The 13,654-nt window shown below is 50.4% G+C and overlaps 1 protein-coding gene across 9 annotated transcripts in view; it reads left to right on the plus strand.

Moving 5' to 3' along the window:
- Positions 1–305: 305 nt before the first annotated feature.
- EPS8 (EGFR pathway substrate 8, signaling adaptor) overlaps positions 306–13,654 on the plus strand; it is a 219,117-nt gene continuing 205,768 nt past the window's right edge. For 4 of the 9 annotated variants that reach the window (XM_084809225.1, XM_084809228.1, XM_084809229.1 and 1 more), the window contains exon 1: positions 1,021–1,183. Coding sequence is in view for 5 of the 9 variants with exons in the window: in XM_084809230.1 (XP_084665356.1) it covers positions 671–706 (36 nt within the window). In the remaining 4 variants the exon portion in view is untranslated. Of the gene's footprint in view, positions 707–1,020; positions 1,184–13,654 lie in introns of those variants that run through there. The other 5 variants (XM_084809224.1, XM_084809227.1, XM_084809222.1 and 2 more) reach the window with 3 other exon arrangements.

The following is a 13,654-nucleotide window of genomic DNA, read 5'->3' on the forward strand; positions in this document are numbered from 1 at the left end:
TTGGGTGTTTAGTTTTACATTTTGTTACTTTAATTTTTTTTTTTTAGACTATGTTTTATCATAATGTTGTGTTGTTTGTATTTTATGTGTGAATTGTTGTGAATCGCCCAGGGAGCTTTGCCTGTTGGTTGGTATGGAAATTAAATAAATAATAATAATACAAATAATTTCTCATAGCAAAGGCGTTCCAACACCACGATCGTTCCAGGCTGCAGTCCTATACCCAGTTTCCTCAGAACACATCCTGCTAAACTCAGTGAGCCTTCCTTTTGAATAGGCATGCATGCATAGGAGTCCAATTCCCCACTCTACAGAAGGAAAGACCTACTGGCAAGCTCACACGTGAAGACTTCTCAGCGTGAATGGGGGTCATCACAGATCAGAACTCTGAGGTCACCTCAAACACAGCGCTTTTCAAAGGGCTCGGGTCACACGTTCGCCCACTGCTCATCCAGCCCGCCACGGTACAGCGCTTTCATCCTGCGATTTGAGATTGCTCCTTCACGGAAGTTTGCGGGCGCTTTACACGACGCCGTGATCGCTCAAGGCGTCTCCTGCACGAAAGGCCCTTTGTCCTGCGTTTAAATAGATCGCAGAGAAGGAGCTGTCGAAGTAGCCCGCCGTGTTCCGCAGCGGTTCCCTCCGTGCAAAGAGGGAAAGCGGCGAGAAGATGAGCGAGATGCAGGGAAGAGAACGGAAGACTCAGGTACGGGGAGAAGGAGGGGGGGAGGCAAGCGCGCGGAAAGGGGAGCCGTGGTGATCCTGCCTTTACGACGGAAGCAGACGGCCCCGCTCTAAGCGCGCGAGGCCGGGCTGGCGGGGAGCTGCGCCACGCGCAGGGAACCCAAGCGCCGGGCCGCCCGCACGTGCGAAGCCGCCTTAAGAGCGCCGCCGCCTCGCCGCGCCGGCCGCGCGCCGGGTGGCCAGGAGAGGGAGCCCGGGTCCGCGGAAATCCCGAGCGCGGCCGCGGCCGAGGCGGGCACTTCGGGAGCCGGAGCCGGCCGCGGTGCCGCCGCCGCCGCACTTTGTTGGACGACGCGGCTGCCGCCGGCTCTTACGCCCCGCGTGGATCAGCCCCCGGCTCCGCTGGCGCCAGGGGCCGCGGCCCTCGCCTTCGGCCGCCGGGTCTCTCTCCCTCGGAGAAGCGTCGCAGCTGAGCGAGGAGGGAAAGGCGCGAGCCGCGGTAAGGAGGCGCTCACAAAGGCGGCGTGGCGAGGGCAGCGGGGAGGATCCGCCGGCGCCCCAGACCCAGGCACCCCTCCGACGAGCGCGTTTCCCCGGCGCGAATCCTCCCGGGCGCTGCTGATCCGGGGGACGGCGGCGCCGGGCTGCCCGGTTCGCGCGCCGCCCTGCTGCTGCCGCTCCGTTTCCACGGGCGCGGACTGGGAAGGGGGAGGTTTTCTTGGAGGGAGGGTGGTGTGTGTGTGTGTGCGTGTGCCCCCCCAAGCCGGGTGCGCCTGTGTGCCCCGCCGTGCACTTCCAGCCCCACCCTCTGTTTAGATCCGTCGGGATCTCGGCCGTGCTGTCGCCGCGGCTTAAGCACGCGGCGAAGCAAACCCGTAACGTGTGAAACGGCCCTTCGATCGGCTGCTTGGCGACAATTTGAGTGTGTGTTGCCGTACGTACGCGCACGCCCACACGATCCTGGCCTCGCATGGTGCAGGGAGGGAAATATTAATACAAACGGTGCTTCTCCCGCTGGGTGGGCTGGTGGCCCCCCTCCCCCTCCGCTTCCCTGCTTGGTAGCCTGAGCGCTCAGCGGCCACACCTGTGCTCTATATCGCCCAGCTGGGCTTCCACGACTAGGGGCGGTTCGTGCTTGCTGGTTTCCATTGCTTTCCGGAGCAGATATGTATGTCGGAGGGGATGCCCGCTCGCCGCTTTCCACAGCCCTCCCTCTTGAAATCCCAAGGTGCATTTCCTGTTACACCAACCAGCGCTGAAAATTCGTGAACAAAATGGGAAAGAGGCAATACAGATGCCTAAGATGCACGTGCCTGCGGTGTCTTCCGTGGTCTCCACGCTGTTGGTTGCTCACCCTGCTTCTGATCCCGGGATAAGTAGCCATGGTTGCGTACCACCACTTGACCGCACGGCCCCATTCAGCCACAGTCGAGGTGGAAAATGGGGTGATTCCCCCACCCCGTTTTTAGGTTGTAGGGGAAACGTGCCCGTATTAGGGTTTGTGACGACAACGTTGAAAGGAGTTGCTTATTCTGGATTAATCAGTGTGATGATTGTGTGCAGTACAGATAAGTTAGGGTGCAATCCTGTGCAGGGTTAGACAGAAGGAAGTCCTACAGCTCCCAGCATTCCCCTGCAGATAGGATAACCCGTGTTGGGCTTCCCAAATTGATTCTCCCTGCACCCCGTCTGGTCTGGATGAAAGGTGGATTTAACTCTAGAAAAACAATTTCCCCACCCCTCTCAGACTTCCTCTGTTTTCTCTTCTTCTTTTTAACTATTTATTTATTATCTCTCATTTTTGTTTTTACTCATCTGCTCAAAAGCTAGTTGCCTTGTTAAAGTTTCAGCAGTTGGAAATGGTACTGGGTTACTGTGAGAACCGAGCACGAGTATTGGCTATGCAGACTGCTGGGGAAAACTCACAGCAACTGTACCCCGGCAGGCTGGATGAGTTAGGGTGGGTTAGAACGTAACCCGTCCTTGTGTGCCACGTGTGATCGGTTGAGAGCGCTTAGCGTGGGAAACACTACCGCAGCCTTCCTCAAGCTGGCGCTCTTCAGATCTTTTGGGCTTCACCTCCCATCAGCCCCAGCCCCTGTGTGGTGAGTGGCCAAGAATGCTGGGAGTTGTAGTGCAAAACAGTTGGAAGACGCCAGGTTGTAGAGGAGCACATTACAGGGGTTACTGCCATTTGAGTTTCAACTAGAGGTGCCCCCCCCCCCACTCATGGCAGAGAAATCCTCCCACAATGCATGGCATGGAGTTGCTGATTGGAACACATTTTATTTATTTATTTATTTATAATATTTCTATACCACTCCACATCAGAAGATTTCGGAGCAGTGAACAGCAAGGTAAAAGAATAAAACACTGGGTTAAAAGAGTTAAAACATTTTTTAAGAAGACAAATCCCAACAAGGTGGAATTTAATAAACCGCAGCTGGTCACACAAGGAACACCTCTTGAAACGCAACACAAAGTTGGCGCCTGCCTGACCTCCAGAGGCAGGGAATTCCTCAGGAAGGGGGCCGCCACACTGAAGGCTGTTTTCCTGGTGGACTCCAACCGGGCCGTGGGTCCATGTGGAACCACCAGGAGCAAGCCCTCTGAGGAACTCCATGACTGGGCACATTGGTAAGGGAGAAGGAGCTCTCTCAGGTATCCTGGTCCCAAGTTGTTTAGGGCTTTGTACACTAGTACTAATAACTTAAACCTGGCCTGGGAGCAAATAGGCAGCCAGTGCAGTTCCCTCAGCAAAGGAGTTGCACACTGAAAAGGGGCAGCTCCTGACAACAGCCGACATGATCTTCTCCTGTCCTCCTCCAACAATCCCAGTAGGATATTAAGTGTCTGTCCTGCCCCACCAGCCCCAATGAGCACCAGCTGACACTGGAATGTTCCTGCTGTGCCATCACATCCTCCTCCTTTCTTCAGATATATACACTTGATATGTTTTTTTGGTACCTCTGAAGCAGCCTCACAGAACCTGGCACCCTCCAGATATGTGGGACTACAAATCCCATCATTCCCAGCCGGCATGACCAAATTTCCATGCTGGCTGAGAATGATGGGAGTTGCAGTCCCAACATGTCTGGAGGGCATCAGGTTGGAAAGGTGGCTCTAAAGCTTGCCTCAAATGCTTTTGAACTCTAGTTAGACATTTTATTTATTTATTTATTTATTGCATTTATATCCCACCATTTTTTCCTCCTTAAGTAACCCAAGGTGGCATGCATAATTCTCCTCCTCTCCACTGTAGCCTCACAACAACACTCCTGTGAGGTAGGTTGGGCTGAGAGTCAGTGATTGGCCCAAAGTCACACAGTGAGCTTCTATGGCCGAGTGGGGACTAGAACCTGGATCTCCCGGCTCCTAGTCCAGCTCTCTAGCCACTACACCACACTGGCTCTCCATAGGAGGCATTTCTTAGAATCATAGAATGGTAGGGTTGGAAGGGGCCTATAAGACCATCGAGTCCAACCCCCTGCACAATGCAGGAATCCAAGTCAAAGCATCCCTGACAGATGGCTGTCCAGCTTCGTCTTGAATGCCTCCACTGTGGGAGAGCCCACCACCTCCCTAGGTAGTTGGTTCCATTGTCGTGTTGCTCTAACAGTTAGGAAGTTTCCATGTACTCTGTTGGTGGAAATTTTATGGGAAAGCTGGCGGATGGAATTGGGGCAGTTGGCGCCACTGGGAGCAGCAGAAGAATGAGTTGTGGCAACAAAGAAGGAAAAAGTAGAAGTTTGAAGTGGTCTGTACAGACTGTGGGAACTCCGGCTGTTGTAGGGAAGGTGTGGGCTCATATTGTTCCCTGCCTTGCGCATCTCGGCCTCTGCCTGAGGAATGGCCAGGAGGCACATGATACAGTCTCATTGCTAAAGCCAAGGATAGTTTGCCTGTAAGCAATACCTGAATGGGAGATGGCTAAGGAGCCATATGATGCTTTGGCCACGTTCGCTCATGCAACAGGGCCTGGTGCACCAACATGCAGCCCCTCCACATTGTGGTTTAATAAGCCAGGATTCCTGGCTTATTGTTAGGGGTGAACGTGTCTGTGTTTTTACTATTCTTGTTTTTAAACTGGGCTGTTAGCCACCCTGAGGGAGGAAATTTCTTTCTGAAAAGCATTGGGGCCCAGTGAAACATTTTTTCAGGCACCTGAGAATATTTTCTCTCCTGTTTTGTCAGACATTAGTGCCTTCTGCTCTTTCTGCTTCTTCCAGTACTTTTTATTGCCATGTTCAGGACCAGCGTCAAGGGTCGATATGGTTGGGTGCCTGCGAATGGCCACACCCAGCAGAGAGTCCACTGACAAGAACCGCCACTCATGAGTTCTGTTTCACACTGAGGCATATATGTATTTCAATGGTGTGTTTGTGGCATGCTCTCACATTCTCCCCTATAACATTAGTGACAACTTTGAAACCGCCCAGCTTGCCTGACCTTGTATTTGCAATTGGCATCTGTTCATTGGCGCTAATGAACCTATGAAACAGAAAACTTTCTGTGGAAACATGAAGCCCTGGAGAATTTTCTGCTCCACGTCACTGGCAGCAGCAGGCCACAATGCTGGTGAAAAGGTGGCCTTGCTGAAGGAGAGGGCCCCATTGAGGGTGTCTTACTGAAAGCTGTTGCCGGTTCTGGCTGTGTTGCAAACGAGTGGACTGAGGCTAAGAGAGATAGAGTGGCTTCACTAAGGCAACACAAACTTCTGGCTGGGGTGAGATTTGAGCCATGGACCTCCTGTTCACAGCTGCTATGCTGCTCTTCCTCTCATGATGGGTAAGTGCAGGCAGCCCTCCTAGAACTGAATTCTTGTTTACCTCTGTTCCCATTTTGTAACGTCACAGTTTTCCTCTCAGTTGTTGTGGTCGCCCAGCCCTTTTCTCCGGGACGGTTTCATGCAGCTCTGGCCATGATAGACTTTGTTTGTAGGTTAGGCAAAACACCACATACAGCATAGCCTTGACCTGAGATTCCATCTTTAGGTTGCCTGTTATTGGCAAGATATTCTAATAAGTGGATTTGGAATGGCAATGCAAATGGATCAGTGGAGGGTGGTGGCTCTGATATCAAAGGGGCGATGAATCCGCTCTGGGTTTCAGTCAGAAGTCTAAAGGAGCTATCCAAGGTGCCTGACACCTTGTGAAGCAGCTTGGATAGCTCCTTTAGAGTTCCAACTGGTTCTGACTGAACCCCACAGTGGATTCACCTCCCACTGAAAGGGAGACCGTTTTTGGCCGCACTTCAAATAACACAATTGGCTGCTGCTTTTCTTGAGCTCGCAGCCAGGCAGACCCAACTTCTTGGGACTTCTTCTTTCATTGGCAAGTGATAACGCAATTTGTCTTGGCCACTTCGCAGCCAGTATGGGGTGGGAAGGAGAGAAGAGCAGCATGTTTTTTCTATAGGGACAGAAGAGCCGTTTGGCTTGACCTGTTCACCCTGAAACATCAGCCTCTGGTTTTCTTCTAAGTGTAAGGGGGTTGAAGTGAGTTAGAAAAATATTCGGTGATTGTAGCACGATCAAGGCCCCTGGGTAGCAAGGCTGGAAAGACCTCTGCCAGGGAGTGCAGTGGTTAGGGTGTTGGACTGGGACTCGGGAGGTCCGGGCCATGAAGCTCACTGGGTGACTTCGGGCAGTTATAGCCTCTCAGCTTAACCTACCTCACAGGGCTGTTGTGAGGATAAAGTGGAGAGGAAGAGGAGGATCATGTACACTGCCTTGGGCTCCTTGGAGGAAAGGTGGCATCTAAATGTAACAAATCATTAAACAAAAATAACGAAGATTTTCATACCAGAAGAGGTGATCATATATTGCAGCAGTGAACGAGCTGAATATGTAAAACTAGCTAGAACGTTGGTCGTGATGCGGGGTTTCAGCTGCACTGTCATGTGCTGAAAGAACATGTGAGGGTGTGTGTGTAGAGCTGTATGCGCTAGCCCTTCTCAGCCATGCCTGCTGGCCCTGCCCCCCATGTTTCCACATTTGGCTCACACGAGAAGGGCATATTTTATGCATGTATTGAAGTATATGTGTAGAACTCCTCTATGCCGGGGTCCCCCCTCACTTGGAGCCTAGCCAAAACCATGTGTGCTTCTGTGGCCATCGTGCACGTTGGGGGCGTGGCTAGCTTGCAGGTTCACACGATCCCCCTCTCACATTCCTTCAAGCTGTGGGAGGGGTGGTGATCTCAACCCCCTTAATGACAGTTTGGGAGCAGCACTGTATGTTGCAAGGAGTGCTGGGGGAGGCACCGTGCCTCTCGGTGTTCTGCACAGAGACACATTGCATCCCCCTACTGGGTCCCTCTTGTTGGGCGCTCCCTTGCCCAGTGTCAGAGGTGGGGCCATGTTTGGTTGTGCAAAAACCCTCCCTGTGTCAGTGCAAAATCAGAAGGGCAAGGAGCAGCACGTGGGTGGGTGGGGGAAGGGCGCATGTGGAGCACAGGATTTCACATGTGCCACTTTTGTATGGACGATACCAATGGCTCTGTCCCCCCGACCCCTCCATCACAGGGGTCGCAATGCTCCAAGTCTTGCTGAGGTGACTACTGGGAGATTAGCACAGAATGTGGATAGGCAGTCCATGGCTTTTCTTCCTACTGCTCTAATATCAAATAGATGCTCCGACCCGTATTAAACAATATCTTGGTCAGATTAGCATTTGTACACCGATCTGAAAGCTTTTGGTATCAGACTTGAAAATCAGAATTCCCACACTTCCTGGTGTAGTGCTGCTGGTAAAAGATCCCTTACCGGATACCCTTTTTAAAGGTGGAACTACTTTCCGTTTCTCCAGACTGAATGGAGACGTTTGTGTTCTTGGTTTCCAAAGCTTTTTCCCTGACTGTAGCAGGGTCTCTTTTCTCAAGCTGACTTGTGGCTGGCAGCCAGAAGGAAAATCAGCTGGACGCTTTTTGAACTTCAGCCCGTTCTTCAGAAGGGTCATGCGCTCGACTCCATCTGAATAACTCTGACGAGGAAGGGAATGAATGGGGTTAGTCGCATCTCTGGGTTCCGATTTCCTCATTGTGGGGACCCTGAATGGGGTAGTCTGTCCAGGAAGGGAAGGGCCATGGCTCAGTGGTAGAGCACATGCTTTGTAAGCAGAAGGTCACAAGTTCAATCCCTGGCATCTCCAGGTAGGGCAGGAAAAACTCCTGCCTGAATCTCTGGATAGTGGCCGCCAGTCGGTGTTCACAATACTGGGCTAGATGGACCGATAGTCTGACTCGGCATAAGGCAGCTCCCTATGCGCCCATGTCTGGCCCACTTGCCTGTAAGGCTCAAAGCTGGTCATGAGAGCACTTAACTTCTGGGGACACCACCCCATCCCAGTCCCTCATTGCCTAAAGTCCTGTGACACATTCAGCAAAATCAAGTGATCAGGGTTTTGTTGGGCTGGACTACTTTAGGTAGCAGGTGGGACAGGTTAAGGCAGCGGTCCCCAACTTTTTGGGACCCATGGGCACATTTGGGAATTTGAGAAACTGCTGTGAGCACCACCAGAAAATGACTGCCATGGAGGTGTGGCTAGTTCCGTAACAGCTGCCGTGGGGGCCTGGCTAGTCAAAAGTGAGTTAAAGAGGTGGTGGTAGGGGGAAAGAAAGAGGCTAGAGGCTGGAAGGGCGGGGGAAATAGCAAGGTAAAGAGGTGGGGAGATAAATAGCAAGACTAGAGGCTGGGAGGTGGAGAAACAGTGAGCTAAAGAGGTGGGGGAAATAGTGAGGCTGGGAGGGAGGGGGAAACAGCAAGGGAAAGGGAGTAGAGGGGAGAGAAAGAGCTAGAGGGGAGAGAAAGGATAAGGGGGTAGAGGGGAGAGAAAGAGCAAAGGGGGGAGAGGGGAGAGAAAGGGCAAGGCTAGAGCCAGAGGGGAGAGAAAGGGCGAAAGGGGGAGAGGGGAGAGAAAGAGCAAAGGGGGTAGAGGGGAGAGAAAGAGCAAGGCTAGAGGCTAGAAAGGGAGAAAAACAAGACTGCTGTAACAGTTTCCAAGGGTTTTCTTAAAACTATCTTTTGAAGGGGGCAGGGAGGGGAGAGCTTCATGGGAGCTGTTGGAGGCCCCTATGGGTGCTGTGTTGGGGACCCCTGAGTTAATAGGTTTCAGTGCTCTCTTGCAAATCTACCCCACCCCTGTTTATCTATCTATCATCCATCCATCTATCTATCTATCTATCTATCTATCTATCTATCTATCTATCTATCTATCTTATTTACAACATGTATATACCGCTCCACATCTAGACAAATTCCAGAGTGGTGTTTCATTTTGCATAACACATCCTATGTACCTGGGTGCCTTTGTTTCTCATTGAAAATACAAAATGTTGCATTGCAAAGTGTTCTTTGTTCAGGATTCCAGCTGCTCCATTCCAGTCCCCCTTTCTCCTGGTTTTCTTGTCAGCCAGCATTCCTTGCCCACTGAGCATGTGTAGTCCTCATTAAGGACGCAATCCTATGCATGTTGAGACAGAAAAAAGTCCTACAACTCCCAGCATTCCCCAGCCAGCCATGCTAAGTTTTCCATCTCTCCCCGCCCCCCCGGTTTTTCTAAAGTTTTTTTTTACACTTCTGTTAACCTTAGGTTTTCCCCAAGCCTGATGATACCTCTTGTGTATAGGTGTTACAGTTTTGGTACATAAGCACTGGCATGCACAGGCTGAACACTGGAAACAGAGGGAAATATGTAGACTGCCCATTTCTGTACTGAGAATCCTCTAATCCAGGGGGTGGGGAACATGGGGACGTCCAGGTGTTAGTGAACTGATGTTAGTGGACTGCAACTCCCATGAGTTCTAGCTGGGATAGCCAGTGGTGATGGATGATGGGAGTTGTAGTCCAACAGAATCTGCAGAGCTCCATGTTCCCCATCCCATTTAAGTTGAGGGAGTAGAATTATTTTAACTGCTGAGAAACAACCAAAACCAGGGAATTTCAACTTGTGCTATTTCTCACCTTAGAACTTTATTTCACTGTTGAGCTATTTACATAATTAGTTCTTTACATATAACATTTCCATTTTTTTTTTTTTTTGTTAATGGAATTTGTAGGTAGCTTACTGGTTCGTCATTCCAACAGTAAATCCCCATTTTTATCTTCTACCTTTTCAATTTTCCATCTGTATATTGACAATTGCAGCCTTTGCTAGTTCTTTTAATTAAGGGAGCAATCCTATGGCTGCTAGACAGTGGCTAGATGGCCATAGGATATCTTGTTTTCCGGGAGCTGACCTTGGAGCCCGTGCTCCGAGGTCGGTTCCTGGAGAACCGACCTCCCTCCACTTCCATGCAGCCTTGGAGGCAGTGCGGAACAATCCCATCCTCTGCGCTCGCCGGAGGAGTGCAGAGCGGCCGAAAATGAAGGGCAGGAGAAGCGCGGAGGGAACGATCCCCTCTGTGCTTCTCTTGCCCTGCACTGGATAGACAGTCACCTCCGAGTTTGGAGGGGGCCGTCTATCTGGATAGGATTGTGCCCTAAACCCTTCTGTTCTGTCGTTCAATTCAGTTTGAATTTCCAAGGCAGCTTACAGTTTAAAACAATAACAGCGATAGTTAAACTGAACACTCGCGAAACTGCAGTAAAACTGACATGATACTTTAGGTTTAGAATTGTGCACTTCAGTGGACAAAAGCAACAATGTTCAGATTAAAAACTAGCAGGTTGAAAAGGTGTGGGCCAGTAAAAAGGTCTTTGCCTGGGACCTGGAGCTTAACAAACTTGTTGCCAGGAAGAGAGGGTTGCAGAGATGGGGTACCACAGCCAAAAAGGCCCTGTCTCTGATCACTATCCACCTGATGACAATGTAACCATTGATCTGGTTCGTGTAGGAGATCCCTTTAGATCCCTGAGTCCAAAGTCATATAGAGCTAATTTTGGCCTGATTTGGTTGTACACATCTCAGGTATGCACAAACCTTATGCCCACATGCTCTGTCCATATACCACCCATTTCTTCCTTGTTGCCTATTTGCTAAAATTTGTTCTTCCAACAAGTTTCTTCTTGTAGCATTAAATTAAATTGGCCCTGATCCAACTGTTAGCCTTGCTTTCAATGGGTCTTCATCAAGGCAAACTTAAATTGCATTGTTTTTAATGGGACTTGCAACCCAGTCTGATGCATGTTCACTCAGAACTGAGGCCCATGGAGTTCAGTAGGGCTTATTCCCAAGTATGCGTTCATAGGACTGCATTCTTGGGCTGCAATCCTGTGCGCATTTACTTGGGGATATTGCGTTCAGTGGGGCTCGTTTCTGAGTAAACATGCCTCGGACTGCACAACCATGAGCAGTCTCCCCCAACCTGGTGCCCTCCAGGACTACACCTCCCAACAGCCTCAGCAAACATGGCTGATGGTCAAGGATAATGGGAGTTGTAGTCCAACCTTCCGGAGAGTACTGAGTTGGGGAAGGCTAGCCATGAGTAACTTTTGCTTGATAGAGGCCAATGAATTGGATCCAGACTTAGTTATACTTAAAGTAGACCCACTGAAATCGGTGGGCCCAATGAAGTTTGTCATGACTAATTTAACTTGTCGCACTGATTTCAGTGGGTCTGCTCCAAAATGCATGGGGGGGAGTCTGGATCCAACCCCATGTCACTTCCCTTGTCTTGATTATTATGTATTATTTCTTTCTAAGACGAACTGCATTTCTCGACTTCAACCTTGTTGCTACCTCTACTGGATCAGCATGCTACCTGCAAGTCTGAGAATAGATAAGGCATCTGATACCAGCCAATACCTCTTTAGCTATCAGACATCTCTGTCAGTATTAGAAGAATGAACATCTACTTTTAAGTTGCACCTACTATCGGTTTAGAAAAACTAAAACTGGGGGGAGAAGGAAAATGTCAGAAGTCCAAACCAACACATTCATTTTCTGAATGTGGGATGCAGTGAGATAACAATGTCTGCCTTATCAAGACTTTCACCTGGTCTTGTTCAAATGCAACATTTCTGGCATTCATGTGATTGGCGCACCAATTACTTCCACCCCAAGGAGACAAAGTGTAGTTTATTGTGTCCTTTCTCAATATGTATGAAAACAATGAGCATCTCAGCTCTTGGAATACTTGTAATAATCCTAGCTGTGTTTAGCCAATCAAATCTGGGGATACTCAATATCTGGGTACACACAACATGCTAACCCATATTCGGTGGATGAACCATGGGTTGTTGTTGAACTGTGGGTTGCTGTTGAACCGTGGGTTAGCGTGTTGTCTGAACGCAGTACATTTTCTACGGGGTGACTTGTTAACCATGCAGTGTTGCTTGTTAACCACCCTGAACAACTCAACAGCAAACCATGGGATCTCAAGGTGACTTGTTCAAGAAAAATAAGCCACCCTGCATCGTTAAGAAGCCATCCTGCAGAAACACGCTGCTTTCACGCAACACAGTAACCCATGGTTCAACAACAACCCACACTCAGCCACTGTGTGTGGATTAGTGTGATGTGTATACCCAGCCTGTGTGTGGGGGTGGGGTGGGGGGGGTGGAGGGAGGGAGGGAGGGAATCGCCCTCGCTGGTCCTACCTCAAACCTCCATGTGTTGATCAGCGCTTCCCCTGGGTGCTCTCTCCACAGGGTATGTATTTTGTAAAGGGAGCCTACACAAATGTGGCTTGTACATCCACAGAGTCCACGTGGAAGGGCAATCGCCATGTCAGGGTCCTGGCTAGAGCCAGCTGGTGCAATCTCCCATCGTCCACTCATTGAGAATCCCCAGATTTGGTTGATGGAACAAGGCTGTTCTCTTGTATTACTGAGCATCATGCAGTCCAGGACATGTGTCTAGCACTGGGGTGGGGGACCCCTTTGATACAAGGGTCGGATTCTAATCTGAGAAAGGGCTGGAAGGATGCATCCCATCTGTGGGCAGGGCTAAAGGCAAAGTGGGCAGGGCCGAAATGTGATTCTTGCTTATTGTATGCCCACTCAGAAGTAAGCTGGTCAAGTCTCTGCGTGTCTACTTAGAGGTAAGCAGGACTGAATCATTCAGCAGCACTTTCAGATAGCATCCCACATATCAAGCCTCTGCATGACTATTCAGAAGTAAGAAGGACAAGCTCCAGAAGTAAGCAGGACTGAATCGCTCAGCAGGGTCCTCCCTAGGTCCCTGGCAGGGAAAAGCTCTTATCTGTGATCAGCTGCTGATCGGAGAGAACAGCTTTTCTCTGCTGGGAGAGGGGGCGGGGCCTGAGGAAGAAGCTGGCAGGTTGGGTGGGGGACTCCTGCACAGCTCACTGCTAGTCTACCCCATCGGTGATGTGTTCCGCTGAATCTTGTTGCCAACATGCAGACTACTTTCCTTGGAACTGGATCCTGCAGACAAGAGTTACCTTCTGAAGAAAATAGGGCAAATGCACATTCACAGCGGCCCTGCTACCCGGAGGCTATACATGTATGCTAGGGATGTGCATTTGCTTTGGATGTATCCCGAGATTCAGGACTTGCCTGAAGTGAAGCAGGGGTCCTCTGAATCTGTCAGAACCTAATCTGTCTCCTTCCGACCCTTTAGGAGCTATTCAGAGGGACCCAGAGAGCCAGGCAATGTGTCTGCAAAAAATGATACATTTCCTCCCACCTAAGGGCAATGCCAGGGTGGGGAGGAGAGGAGAGGAGGGGGTGCAGTTTTGTGACTGACAGCTCTCGCTTCTAACCAGATCTTTTCACTTCCAATCACAGTGCTTTGGGGAGGGATGTAGAAAGAATGTATGACTGGCTGCTTCTGCTGCATTTTGTGACTGTCTCTGGCAGCAGCACTGCTCTGGGCTTCCAAAAATGCCATGAGAGTTGGCACAAATGGGGAGGTGGCTGTATCTCATGCTGCCTGTTTAGAGGGTGGCTGCTGTGGACACCGACTCCCCAACCAGGGATGTGGAGCTCTAGCAAGTCCCCACAACCTGAGGCCACCAACACTTTCTCACTTGTCTACCTCGTATAGGGGACCCCCTTCCTGCTAAAG

This window comes from Heloderma suspectum, chromosome 7 (genome assembly GCF_057233095.1).
Source record: "Heloderma suspectum isolate Gila_16-S chromosome 7, 16-S_ref, whole genome shotgun sequence".
In the NCBI taxonomy this organism is placed as follows: domain Eukaryota; kingdom Metazoa; phylum Chordata; class Lepidosauria; order Squamata; family Helodermatidae; genus Heloderma; species Heloderma suspectum.